The sequence below is a fragment of the Vipera ursinii genome (genome assembly GCF_947247035.1).
Source record: "Vipera ursinii genome assembly, chromosome: 7".
NCBI lineage: Eukaryota > Metazoa > Chordata > Lepidosauria > Squamata > Viperidae > Vipera > Vipera ursinii.
In genome coordinates, this window is record NC_139521.1 from 67,940,772 (window position 1) to 67,955,557 (window position 14,786).

Sequence of the window (14,786 nt, forward strand, 5' to 3'; positions counted from 1 at the left end):
TTTACTATCAGTAGTAAAGCTGCAGGTTTTTCGGCAGAATAAAAGGTTTCAGAAGCCACGTGGTGCTGCAGGGAGAAAATCTACATCAGCATTCTTTCAAAATTCAATCAAGTCTGTGCTCATTTTAGCATACACTCCTTCCCCTTCCCATTTCAGTGATAAGAAATAGAAGTCACCAATTAAGTGCAAGCAGAGTTATGCATATCACAGCAAACTATAATTTTGTTAATTGTTTTTTATTGAGCTACGGCACAATTAATGGATTCACACTAAGTCTGAGCTATAAACCAAGCTTTCTAATCTCCAGTGGCTGAGTTTACACAATATGTTAAACCACAAATAAGGATTCCTCGGTATGGCATAGAGCATTATATACATTCCTTGCATATTTGATGAAATTCTGGGGCTGAATCTGGAGAATGGTACGAATGTTGCTTTCATGGGGTTTACTGCATCTTCAAGTACAAAGCCTAAAAAAGAAAAAAAGAAAAAATTGAATACTCGTTCATAGTATATGGTTTAAAATATCTCCTAAGTTGTTTTGTATTTTACCTGCAGAATATCATTCTTTACAAGATCCAGCCAGTTTCCTGCAAGGTGAATTATCTTGTAATATAAATGAAACTCAGCAAAAGGTTCTAACAAGTTTGGATCTAGCCTTGCATGTGATCATGTGATTTCAGATTCGGAGTGGATTAAATTTAGTAAATTTCAATGAAATTTAGCATCTAATATTTTTTAAATAAAAATGATAATAAAATAAAGTAACTAATCTGGGTTTTCCAATCAAAGTTCTGTTCTTAAACAGTTTTATCAAAATTCTTAATAATCTTTCTACAAAATATTAATGTCCAGTCAATTCAGCTACATATTATGAGCAGGGCGATCAAGGAGACAGAAATGCACTCTTTAGACTAGTACTCCTAGCTTGGAAAATATGTATGGTATTTATAAAAAAAATGCTGTCCAGGATGGAATTATTTGTGTAATTTACGCAAATGAAAGAGTTTCACAGAAATTATCTAATATGCGTAGTCCTTGACCTACAACCCCAGTTAGGACAAGAATTTTCGTTTCTAAGCAAGGCGATTCTTAATTGTCCAATGTGACGACCTTTTTTGTCACAGTTGTTAAGTGAAGTGCTGCAGCTGTTAAGGGAAATGATGTGGTCGTTAAGCACCTCTGGCTTTGCTTGTTCGAAGCCAACTGGGAAGGTTGCACCTGGCGATCACGTGACCCCGGGATGCTGGCAGCCATCCTCCTAAATGCATGCCAGTTGCCAAGCTTGCGGCTTTGGATCACATGACCCTGGGGATGCTGCAAAGGTCATAAGTCACCTTTTTTTCATGCCATTGTAACTTCAAGGAGCCACTAAACGAATGGTTGTAAATCGAGGACTATATGTAGTTTCTCAAGTGGACCCCTAAAATAAGGAATCCCAAAAAATCACGACAATTTTCATCTAGGGCAAACTCATTTTGCCACTTGTAGATAATAGCAATAATGCCCAGTCCGGAATAGCACTCAGCAATAGCACTTAGACTTATATACCGCTTCACGGTGCTTTACAGCCTTCTCTAAGCGGTTTACAGAGTTAGCATATTACCCCCCAACAAGCTGGGTCCTCGTTTTACCGACCTCGGAAGGATAGAAGGATGAGTCAACTTTGAGCCGGTGAGACTCGAACTGCCAAAATGCTGGCAGTCAGCAGAAGTAGTCAGCGGTACTGCATTCTAATCACTACCCTATCAGCACTCAAATAGCCTCGAAAGATATTCAAAATTGTCATAGAAGAAAAGGCTGACCACATGTCCTGTCTTTGGGATGGCAAGGCAGGGTTTTTTGAACCAGGCAGCCGTGTTACAGAACAGACCTTAGTAGCCAGCACTCAGATTTCAGGGGGAGAAGAAAAGCAGGAAGCAAACTGCCAAGTGGCTTTTCAGCAAAAGATTCTAAGAAGGAAAACAATCTTCGCCTCTCATTATGTTGTGAAAAACGTAAAATCAGGGAGTTTAAGAGATGCAACAGCCAGGGATAATTTGTATATTCACAGTCCCAATGTCATATCTGCTGGAGGCGAAAAATTCAATTTCACCTACTCCATTGGGTGCACTACAAATTGAGATTCTGTTATGTTTTTGGCTAAGTGATGAAAGAGGAATGTAGAACACCGAATCTTTGGTCATCTTAAATCCAGCAGGTGGCCAGTCTCTGCATTTTGACCAAATATTAGTCAGGTTCTCTTAGTATTTTTCCCACATCCACCTCATCCTTAAAAGCAACAAAGGCAAAGACAGGATGGATACTTCTTGATGCTGAGTAGACCTAGGAGACCTAGATGTTAACTGAACTGATGGCATATGTTGCTGGATTTACAGTTCAAAGGCCAGCAGTAATTATTTTCATTTGGTGCATTTCTCACCATTTACTTTGCAGATTTATAGGCTGCCCAATTCTGGTTAGCTTTTAAAAATACAATCAGATAACCTCGTGTTAAAAAAAACAACTTAGAAATCCTTGGTTTTTAAAAAAACAGCACTGTTGTGCAACAAATGTGTTCTTTGTTTTTATTTGAACAATCCTTGCAATGAATGAAGGACAGAACATTGAGTTCTGGATACCATCCAAACTATTTTAGAATGGAATCCTGGGAATAAGAGGAAATTCCAGTGGCAACATGTCCCCCTGCAGCTTTGCAATTCAGAGAAGCTCCCTTTTCAGCTGGACTTTCTCAGAAGCAATTCCTAATGGACTGTGATTAAAATGCGCTCAGAATTATACCAGCCCAAGCCCTGAATAAAGCTAGATTTATACGCAGCGGATTATCTACCCATCTTTTTAGGATTGTACATTTACTCTCAGCCTGCTCTCTTGTGCAAACCACTTTCCCTTGTAGTATATACAAAGGGACCCATTTCATCTGAGCTCACATTTTCTCCATCTTACAAGGTGATCTGCATGTGCACATACTAATGTGACGTGGGTTGTCCTGTTTCTCACCAGTCGCTTTCCTGTGGACTTTGTGAGAGTATTTGCCACCCTAGTTGCTTTTTAGGTTTAGATGTGTACATTGTCCTTCAGGATCCTTGTTTAGAGCTGAAAAAGCCGTCCCACAGTGCTTCCATTAAGCATTGGAACATTAGAATAGTTAGCTTAGAAGCCAATTAATACGTGGCTTAGAAGCTTGAAGCACATGTAGAAGGTGGTCTGGGTTGCCATCTTGCCAAGCTTCCAGAAAGTATCGGGCTAATACACAGAAGTCATGGAGATCAACAGCTATTGATCTTGATGGCAGCGTGACTGCCTCTGAAGACCATCTGCTGGGAGGTTGGTGGCTTCCATGTACAGTTGGTTGACCACCATGAGAACAGACTGTTGGACCAGATGGGCCTGCTTATGGTCTAACCTTGGAGATTCTGTCCCAGCCTATTAACAATTCCATTTAGTAAGCTGCTGATCTGCAATGGAGAAAACCCCCAGGGCTTTTGTTTATTTACTTGTTAAGAGTTACATTCCACCTTTTGCGCCAGAGCCATGATGGTATATATAGCGCGCACTCTCCTTTTTATTTTAAGCCTGCAACAAAAACACCAAAATTGAGCTGACCCAAAGTCACTCCTGTGATCCATCTTGAAATTTGGTTTTGCCCAAATTTGAAACAGCCGTTCCACCATATTAGAAGTATTCCAGGAATTTATTAAATGTATAGGCCACCCATAGTTGCTTTTCAGAGTGAGATGGGGGCATATCAATTTAACAAAGTTGGAACAAGGTGTCTGAAGCTTGAAATGTTTCAAGAACCCCTGATTGAAAGGTTTAAACACTTTCTTTCTAACCCTTCACCTTAGCCTGGATACCAACCAGGTTTCTGAGATTAAACTGTTTACAGATGTGGAAAGTCAATCCACTTGAGGCCCAGGACTTCTTAAGAAGTGTTAGGAGTGTGCAGAATCTTCCTTCTTTTGTTTCCAGTTAAGATGATTAGCAACTTGAGCAGCTATATTTGCTGATAGTTCAGTGTGCACAGAAATTGTACATTATAAATGGGCAGACACTGTGATTTTCTGATCCTTCTGCTTTAATCTGAACTTTTTCCTGTATGTTGTGTTGCTGTGGATTTATGGCTTGGGAGTATTAGCGCAGTGAAAGATAGATGGCCTTTTCAAGGTGAGGAGAGGAGAGAAGTTAAGTTTCCATGGTGAGACACAGCAGATATAAAATTATTTGCTTTTCCCCAGTATCTGTTAAAACCATAGAACAGATTCAAACTAGGTATTAAAGAAAAATTACTATATTACAGGTCCAGTTCATTGTAATTAATAATGATTGTACCCATTGGATAACTAGTCAAATCTTAGAAGAGTTAGGATAGAGATTCCCCCTAGAGTTGAAACATTTACTGTATGGACTGCATCGAGCCATAGAAGTGAATAGTGATGCTTATCCAAACAGCTGGCTCTTAATTCAGTGTTCAAGTTGAGTTGCTCCTGTGTGCATTCCAGATGTGCCAGGATTGCAGATGCTAAAGTTGGCTCGCTTGCTAAAAATTATGAGATTTGTATTCTGATTACATCCAAAGGGCACCAGATTAGAAAAGGCTGTTCCAAAGCCTTGTCCTCTATTCACATCTGTCAAAACAAATCTTAACTTACTTAACTGGAAAATAAGAAATGAATAGTAATAAATGATCACAATGATGTGATAGTATATGCATTTACAGCAATTATATCAAACTGTCTGCTGATTAATAAGCCAGTATCAGCTTGATGTACAGGTAACATGAGCAGAAACATTTTATATTACTATCAAGGTAGATCATATTTTAGAAATCAGCTAAGCAGAAATTCCAAGTCTCTACCCCAAGACGTTCGCAAACTAGGGGTAGTCCTTGACTTATGACCACAATTGAGCCCAAAATTTCTGTTGCTAAGTGAGTCATTTGTTAAGTGAATTTTGCCTCATTTTAAGATCTTTCTTGCCACACTTGTTAAGTGAAACACTGCAGTTGTTAAGTGAATCTGGCTTCCCCAGTGACTTTGCTTGTTCAGGAGGTCGCAAAAGGGGATGACATGACCCCGGGACACTGCGACCGTCTGTGAGCCAGTTGCCAAGCAACTGAATTTTGATCACATGACTGGGGATGCTGCAGCGGTCATAAGTGTGAAAAATGGGCATAAGTCTTTTTTTAGTGCTGTCATAATTTTGAACAGTCACTAAATGAACTGTTGTAAGTTGAGGACTGCCTGTACATTTGGACAAGAGGAGAGGAGAAATTAGAGGAGGAGAAATGTACATAGTTGCAGAGCAGCATAATAGAGTTTGATTTACGCTGAAGGTTAGGAGGAAGGAGTTAAGCTCCAGGCTTCTTAGATTCATTAAATATGTTAAATGTTGCAAACACAAAAGGTTCATCCTCCTGTGACATTTCTAGATTTGATGAATTGGTGAACTTTGTCTAGGATATTTGCAGGTCTTTCTTTTTCACCACTCAGATTTTCTAGATTTGCCTCTTGACTGTTTGTTCTTCTTGCAGGTCCTCAAAATGGCTGGAATGATCCTCCTGCTCTAAGCAGAACTGCAAAGAAGAAAAAGGTTAGCAACACAAGTATGAACCGACAAACACCAGTCTGGCTTACAAACAATGCTTGACCAGGATTTAACCCTGCAGGCAGGATGGTGCCTTCTTCAAACATGACATCTACAAGCTTCCTCTTATTCCCCTTCTATGTCGTCCCTTGGGAAAATAATACACCAGAATTTATTTTTAGTTTAGCAGAGTCACGGAAATTGTATTTCTTCTGTCTGGCCCAAAACATAATATTTGCTCAGAAAAAGCATGCAGATTGGACCATTCATGTGTTTTCTCTGTTTTCCTAACTGATAAAAAAGAGTTATTTTGGAAAGTGTTAAATGCAGAGACACACAGACCTGCAAAAAAAGCACCACAAAAATGGTGAATATGTCATTGTTCCCCTTAAAGAGCGGAAATATACAACTTAATGTTGCAGGGATCCTGAAAACATTATTACAGAATTGTGATTTTGAATATGACAGAAATAGAAAATTACTAAAAAAAAAAAAAGCTATGCTATGGAGAATAATAGTAATCACATTTAATCTTAACTGAATATAAATTAAACGGGATTGCCCTGTTCTCATCCGCAATTTTTTAAACCCTTACAAGCCTGAATGCCACTCAGAGGACAGCTGTGTCCCTTGGCTCAGAAAACGTTGCCCACCCTTAATTTTCAAACATCATTTGTAAAAAAAATTGCAAAGATGATAAAATTTGAGTCCTCCAAGATTGAGGGGAAGAAAGATGGGATTTTTATTATGTTGACAAGGATGTAAAGATCCAGATTTTCACGGGTGCGATTGTATGATATGCAACAAAACTCTTTTTTATGGCAGTTTTGATTGGAAACAGTTGGCTCTCTTTCTAGTCAATTGTCTCACATGTTTACCTTAGGGAACACCTGCTGCCGGCGTCTACTTCCCTCCGCCCTGTGCGTTCCCACAGAGAGGGTCTCCTCAGGGTGCCACCGGTCTGAGAATGTCGACTGGTGGCCCCCAGGGGGAGATCCTTCTCTGTGGGCGCCCTGGAGCTATGGAACCAGTTACCGGTTGAGCTCCGGACGGCGGCCGATCTTCGCTCCTTTCGCCGCAATCTGAAAACATACTTGTTCGAGCAAGCCGGCCTGGCCTGAGGGGGGATTGGTGGGGTTTTTTACTATTTTTATTGGTTTTTTTTACTATGTATTAACTGTATTTTTAATCGGGCATGTATTTAATTATCTTTTATTTTTTGTAAATCTCTGTGTTTTATTCTTGCCCTGTACACCGCCCTGAGTCCTTCGGGAGAAGGGCGGTATAGAAATATTAATAAATTAAATTAAATTAAATTAAAAGGCCTTTTGCTAAGCTCTTAATAATCGTTAATTTTCATGGATACTTTTAAACCAGTCAAGTTGATACCTCCTGCTACGATTATTTTATTCAGGGTATTGATGATGTATCTCCCATCATTGCGTCAACTGACACAATTCAACCATCTTTTTCTTTTTGCAATGTTTGGCTCATTCATTTATTTATAAATTTTACTTATAAAATTTATAAGTAAAATTTTATTCAGGGTATTAGTGATGATGTATTTCCCATCATTGCGTCAGCTGACACAATTCAACCATCTTTTTCTTTTTGCAATGTTTGGCTCATTCATTTATAAATTTTACTTATAAAATTTATATCCAACAACTCTGGGTGGCTTACAACATAAAAACACCATCCATTATAAAAACCAAGCGGATTAAAAAAAAGCATTTAACAGATAAAACGAAGGGAAAAAAGATGACAAAGATGGGAGCTAGACGCACATGGGAGAGAGGTGGCGTCAAATTTTAATTGGTCAGCTACCAGGCAACCATTTTGATTAGTCAAAACCATTAGTTCCTTGTTCCTTCTTTTCCTCGTAGGTGCCTGATACCTTCTTGCCTCCTGTTCCCATCATGGCCCCCATCATGACTCCTTTGTCAGATCCACAATCTCAGCTGCAGCAGCCTCCCACATCAGCCCCGCCTCCTCCCCAGGTTCCCTTCCAGCCCTCCCATCTGCCTCCGGGCCAGCCAGGCTTACAGAACCCCTTCCAGAATGTTCCACCGCCAGGGGTCCAGACAATCATGACTCCTGCCGTTTCGGCGTCTAGCATGGAAGGAGCACCTGGAGCACCAACAGGGAATGCCATGCAGGTAAGGTTGCCTTGATAGGCCAGCGATTGTGCTTGGAGGTCCCCAAATTCTTAGTTGCCTAAGAGGTGCAAGTGCAGCCTTCCCACTCTATAAGAGTCTTCCTTGGAACATCACAAAGAACTCCGGAGGCTGAAGGCACCATAGGTGGGGAGTGTCTCTGGAGATTCTCAAGTCATCCAGGTCATGATTGTCCCAAAGGTGCTTTTCAAAAATGCTTCCCAGTTGCATTTTCAAAAAGCACCTTTGGGACATACACCGGGGGGGGGGGGGCGGGATCTGCTAAGGTGGAATTCTGAAATGGTGCCTGCAGGAAGATTTTCCAGGAAATTTCCACTGGTGAAGAAACCCGGGGTGGTTGCCCCCGTTCCTCCCACTTGGAAGTTTTTCTGTGAAAAGAACTATGATACGAATTGTGTCTATGACTGAACTTGTGACTACGAACTGAAATTACAGAAATAGAATATTTATTGGATTGAACTATGGAGCTTTTTGGTTGTTTTCTTGCAGACGGTTTCATCACCAATTTAGGTAACTTTTATCAGTGCTAGTAGGGAGAGGAGTGTGTTCCCATGTTATATTCTAATGGGTGGCCCTGCCAGGAATTGCCAAAGAAGCTAACCATAAGCAGCAGCCCAATCAAAGAACCACCAAGCACACTCCCACCAACACTGACCAAGGCTGGGGACACTCAAAACTCAAAAACAAACAAACAACCTATTCAGGTATTTCTTTCTCTCCCCAGCACATGCAATCCCTGCCCACGGAGAAGATAACAAAAAAGCCCATTCCTGAAGAACACCTCATCCTAAAGACCACTTTTGAAGCTTTGATCCAGAGATGTCTCTCTTCAGCTACAGATCCGGTACGCCAGCTCTGTTTTTTGGGTTTTTTTTAAAACACATTTTGCAAGACATAATCATATATTCATAACTTGTGGCACCCATCATTAGGTGACAAGTCACACCAGGCCTGATTTATTACCCCTGGCTTGGCTCTCCCCATGCTTCATATAATTAGGTTATGGGGAAATTGCAGAATTGCAGCTCCTGTGTGATTTATGCTGTGGGTCGTAGAGGGAGCTGCCTCTCCTCTTGAGAAGCTCTGATGAAATGGAGTGCTTGCCAGCACCCGTGGGAAGCAAACTTAAAGGCATGTAAAACATCCATTTGCATTTATCTCTACAATGGGAAATAGATGACTCCCACAGTCCGGTTAGCTCCTGACTTGCTCAGAGCTTCTTTTTTTTTGCACAGAAAAACTTAACTATTTTTTCCAACTCGGTTTGTGATAAGCTATAGCACCTGTCACCCACAGCCAAGATGGGAAGTGTTAGGAAATTATAGAAGTAGTAGTAGAATAAATATTAGAAAAGGTTGACGTGCATGACAGATTTGAGCATTACACCATCCTGTTGTGATTCCGTGCCAGCTTGTGATCCTGGCATCAGAGTCCCGGGAATCAGAGGAGATGGGGGGGGGGGCTTGGGGGAGCCATCGGAGTCAGAGGAAGGCTCTGATGAGTTACAAGACTTACAAAGTGAGGAAGAACCTGGCCCCAACACTTGTGGTCAAGCTGAAAGCCAGCTGTGCTGGGAGGATGAGTCAGATTCGGAGGCAGCACAGCTGGAAACGTAGACAGGTCAGACGAGTAAATCAGAGGGAGGTAATGGGGCGACTCCAGGGGAGAAAGAGAAAGCAGTGAGAAGCCACGCCTTGGGGGCTGCATAATAAAAAGGGAATGTGTGAGCAGGGCTGGTTGTTGGAGGCAACCGTTTGCAAAGAACCTCTGTGTCAAGAGATGATGGTCTGTTTATTTTACCAGTGAGTTATTTCCTGTTTTGGCTCCTGCTCTATTTTGTTTGTGGACAAGGTCTGTAACTTCAATAAAAGGGGTTTATTTATCCAGTCTGCTGCTAAATTAGGGGTTGCCTTGTGAAGTAACGAGGTACGTAGGCTGGGACAGAACACATCCTGAGACCTACAAGGAAATACCAAGGGCTCTAGAAAAATAAGTGGGTTCAATTCAGTTTGGCAGGTCCATAGAGCCGTTGGAACTTAGAAATGAAGACAGAGGGATTACTTGTTGACATGCCACAAATCACAAAGAGATCAGTTCTTCTTTGGAGGGGATCCAGAACTGAGTATTCTCTTCTTCCCAATACCAGGATGCAAATCCAGAACTTGGATTCAACCTGCATTAAGAAGCTTATTTTTCTTGATCCCAAACCAGTTGCCCTTTGTAGCTTTGATGGTTAATGTAAAATTTCTAACTGTATTCCTTTCCCCGTGGATATACACCTTGAAAACAGATAAACACAACTGTGGTCTTCTGTCAGTGCAATAAGGCAGTATTTTCAGTAATTTTCTGTTCTGCTTTCTCCCATAGCAAACCAAGAGGAAATTGGATGATGCCAACAAACGCCTCGAATTCCTGTATGATAAGCTTAGAGATCAGACGGTAAGCTTTATATATTGCCAGGCCTATCCCTTACATCCAGTGAATGAATTGCATTTTGTGGGCTAGAGCCCAGTGTTCAAGTACATCAAGATCCTTCTGAAGTGTTGGCTATTCCCTCCAGCTTGGTGTTGTCTGCCGATTGGACGGGTTCCCCTTGTATCCCCTCATCTAAATCGTTTTTTAAAGTGTTGAAGAGTATTGGGCCTAAGACAGAACTTTTGGGGTACCCCACTGCTTATTTCCCTCCATGTAGATGTAGTTCCATTGAGGCTTGCAGGTTGAGTGTGGTTGGTTGGCCAGGTGATGCTGTCTTATCCTACATTTTTGTAGTTAGCAAGACGTAAGTTGTGGTCAGGACTAAGTCTAATTTACCTCTTGAGGATTCCAGATCAGCACAAGAACTATGTGAACCTCGAAGAAGGTTCAAGGTTGAAGACCTTGAAGAACTATATAAACCTGTTCAGTTGGCCACCTCCTCTTCCACTTTAAATCCCCCATGATCTCGCAGTGGAACCACAAAAGATAGTTTGACTGTAGGTTTTGCCATTCAGTACTTTGCTGTCTTCGATAAAAACAGGTTATAGTTGAGTGTAAGTGATACAGTGGAAATATTTTGCAAGGTTTGAAAGAAGAGACGTGGGTACTTGTGCAAGATAGCTGCTGTGAAATAGTTTATGCATTCACAAAGAGACTTACAAGGTCGGTGTAACTGATAGACTTTTCATCTAAACTATAGCTTGTTTAGGAGTCTGTATGTGGTAGGATATACAGAGATCTTTTTTGAACCCCTAGTTTTGTTTCCCAATTGTTTCCCCAACCAACAATGATTGAGGATGCTCTAAGAGAGTAAGAGATGAAGGGTTTGCCCAAAAATTAAGATTAGGATAGGACAGTGCCCATAAGTGTAGTTTCAGCCCCAAAGCCCATCTTTGCCCTTATAACCTAGAAGGCAAATTCTCTGTGCATTTCGGTTGGCAAATTGAAAAAAAATCTCAGGGGAAATAGCTTAGGACTACATATAGGTAGTCCTCAACTTACAACCATTCATTTAATGACCATTGAAAGTTAAAAGAGCACTGAAAAAAGTGACATGACCATTTTTCACACTTAACGCTCATTGCAGCATCCCCATGGTCACCAGATCAAAAGTAGGACGCTTGGCAGTTGGTTCATCTTTATGATGGTTGCTATGCTGACTCAGGAATTCTGGGAGTTGAAGTCCATGAGTCATAAAAGAGCCGAGGTTGCCTACCCCTGATCTATCCTTACCTATCAGCAGCTGCTTTCGGTTAAGCAGATTCAACTACTATCCAAGCCATCACAAAAGCTACAGATGTTCTAACACAGGGGTCTTCAAACTCGGCCCTTTTATGACTCATGGACTTTAACTCCCAGAATTCCTCAGCCAGCATGCCTGGCTGAGAAATTCTGGGAGTTGAAGTACATGAGTCATAAAAGGGCCGAGTTTGAAGACCTCTGTTCTAACACATCAATTTGGAGAGTCCTTGATGCCCAAACAGGCCCAGGTTGGGGAAAACAATCAATGGTGTTAAGGATGGTTCTCATGTTTATTTTCCCTTCTTTTTCCAGCTCTCTCCAATGATAATCAACGGTTTGCACAACATTGCCAGGAGCATTGAAACCCGGAACTACACCGAGGGGCTGAACATCCACACTCACATTGTCAGCACAAGTAACTTCAGCGAAACGTCAGCTTTCATGCCCGTGCTGAAAGTAGTCCTCACTCAAGCCAACAAGCTTGGAGTCTAAAGTAGGCTTCGGTAGAAGTCATGGAGCTGTGGAAGGGTGCATGACGTGTGTTCCATATTCTGTCCCTTTAGAGCATGATGCGGTAGAGAGCAAGTCATGGCAGTGTCCCTGCCAGAGGAGCTTCATTTTAGAAGGGCTCGTGAGCTCTGGTGCTTATTCTTTCTCTTCTCTTTTATTATTCCTACCTACAGATACTGTATTTAATTATGCCACCCCCTCCATATCGTTCGTTTTAAATGCATGGTATCTGCTGCTTTGAAAGTGGCTTTTAAATACTGTAAAGAGAGAGAGTGTGAGGCAGCCATCGTCAGAAAAAAAAATCCTTCCACAAGTTTCATTATCAACCAATTAAAAGTTCCAGATTCTATTTTAGATGTGTGCTGACTTATTCTTTTAAGCATCCATTGTTGTTGTTTCGATTATAACCAGCTGAAATTTCAATTCATGTAATGGTTTTGGGGGCCACATGACTGCTTATTTAGACACCAGGCTAGAAAGCAGAAGATCATGAGTTCTAGTCCTGCCTTAGCCATGAATGCCAGCTGGGTGATTTTGGGCCAGTCACTCACTCTCAACCCAACTCAGCTCATAGCGTTGTTGTGGGGAAAATAGGAGGAGGAAGGATTGTTGGATATGTTTTCTGCCTTGAGTTATTTGTAAACATAATCAAGATGGGATACAACAAATAAAATTAAAATAAATAAAAAGTACTTTCTCAAAATTAAACTTCAACCTTATTTCAGTTCAGGGTCAGTACCTCAGACTTCGTGTCAAAATTACACAAAGGCTGTTTTAAATGGATTGTTGTATTGATGAATATCAGTGATGGAATTGTGCTGTTGGATTCATAATTTCTTCTGATATTTTATGTTCGGACACTGGATCTTCATGAGATGTTGGCCAACTAAGCAATCCCTTCATGTTTGAGAGGACAATAAGCAATATTCAGATTAAATAAGCAATATTCAGATTAAAGAGCCTTGGTGGAGCAGTGGGCTAATGCCTCCTTAAGTAATACCAGCTGCCTGCAATTAGTGCAGGTTCGTATCCCACCAGGCTCAAGGTTGACTCAGCCTTCCATCCTTCCGAGGTAGGTAAAATAAGGACCCAGATTGTTGGGGGCAATTAAGCTGACTTTGTAATAATGCCGCTTGGGGTGTGTGTGAAAGCCCTAATAAGCAGGCATATGCATAGAATGAAGGCTACTGCTAAGCTTGTAAGCCGCCCTGAGTCTTCGGAGAAGGGCGGGATATAAATGGAATTAAAATAAAAAATATATAAATACTAGGGAGGTTGGCCTATTTTTCATGGTTCTGTGCAGCATTACAAAAATCTATACTGTATATTGATTAATTTACAGTCCAAGATCAAACTCACAAACATTAAAATACAGTATATATGGTAGTTTAGGGGGAAAAATCACATAAATAAATTACATAAAAGCCAAAGACTATTTCAGGGAAGCATCAGCTGATTCGTGTAAGCTAAACCTAAAGAGAAACGTTGCCACCGCCTTTGATATATTTAGTAATTGAGTACATAAAACGGTAATCCCTTCATCGTGAAGGACATTATACTTTGTAATAATTGGGTTTATAAGCCTTAGTCACCATTGTGTATAAGGTAGACATTTTAGTAAATCATGAAGTATACAAATTGCCACCATCTTAGCAACACAGTCTGCACAGATCTCAAATTGTGTTACAGCACTACAAGTAGAGTGAGGGATGCATGCAGGATCATAAAAATGTGCCCTCATGTAGAAATCCAGAGGTATCCATGGTACATCATTTTGGAAAAATTGGGCATGCTTCTTTATATGTCAAAGAGGTTTCGTCTATTAAAATTCCATGGCTTTCCAGATAGTTTTAAATCTTGACTTACTACTACAATCCAAAGAATGAAAATCCTCCTCATATTGTCATCTTATTCCTAGATGGATTTAAACCTAAAAGCTTCCACTGCTTTAAAAAAAAACAACCTTATTTTTGCCCCAGCTATATTTATTTATTTATTATTATTTATTAGTTACATTTATATACCGCCCTATTCCCTGAGGACTCAGGGCGGTTTACAGGGAGTTAAAAATCCACCATATAAAAGTTAAAAAACCAAATTAAAAAATATTAAATTAACCCTGTATACTTAAAACCCCAATTAAAAATTTCTCCTCAGCCTGGGCCTGAGAGCTCAAAGAGCCAGGTCTTCAGGCCCCGGCGGAATGATCGGAGGTCGGGGGCATATTTGCTAGTTGAAGCTTAGCTTTAGATTTTAGATTTCAAGAGACCACACATTTTTTGATTGCTTGATTAGAACAATGCTTCCAATAGAGAATATGCACAGCACAGAGCTGAACTGTTGGGATAATGAAATAGTTGCAAGAAAATTACCAAGTTATCAAAACATCAAGAACCCAACAATGGCAGTAATGAGCTAGTCAGAAGCCTTGGGAGTTGCATTTGGGCCCTATTCTAAGAAAATCTGTAAAGATGCATCTCTTCCACTAGGCTTTTCAGGTGTTCAGTAAAGCTGATACAAAAATAACTTTTGGAAAAGGTTTTTTTTTTTGCTTTATTTAACCAGTATTAGTCACCTGAGTACTCATTTAAAGAGAAAAGTGGATTAAAATTGATTTTTTGAAGGAAGAAAAAAGGGACAAGTAATTAAAAATTCTTTAACGCAGCAGCCTCAGCAAGAAGCAGCACAAAAAATAGCTGTTCCTACTGTAAAAATGGGAATTGAATGGGACCCAGATTGTGCATCTTCTATTCTAGAAAATCTGATCAGTTGAAGGTTAGGAAAAGTCCTAAATAA

General features: G+C 40.6%; 1 protein-coding gene across 5 annotated transcripts in view; it reads left to right on the forward strand.

The window, feature by feature from the left end:
• Nucleotides 1-12,339, forward strand: part of SEC31A (SEC31 homolog A, COPII coat complex component) — a 62,504-nt gene extending 50,165 nt beyond the window's left edge. For 3 of the 5 annotated variants that reach the window (XM_083367121.1, XM_083367122.1, XM_083367125.1), the window contains 6 exons: nt 559-597; nt 5,534-5,592; nt 7,473-7,745; nt 8,488-8,607; nt 10,131-10,202; nt 11,793-12,339. In XM_083367121.1, the coding sequence (XP_083223247.1) occupies nt 559-597; nt 5,534-5,592; nt 7,473-7,745; nt 8,488-8,607; nt 10,131-10,202; nt 11,793-11,972 (743 nt within the window). In that variant the 3' untranslated portion in view covers nt 11,973-12,339. The remainder of the gene's footprint in view (nt 1-558; nt 598-5,533; nt 5,593-7,472; nt 7,746-8,487; nt 8,608-10,130; nt 10,203-11,792) is intronic. The other 2 variants (XM_083367123.1, XM_083367124.1) reach the window with 1 other exon arrangement.
• Nucleotides 12,340-14,786: the final 2,447 nt, after the last annotated feature.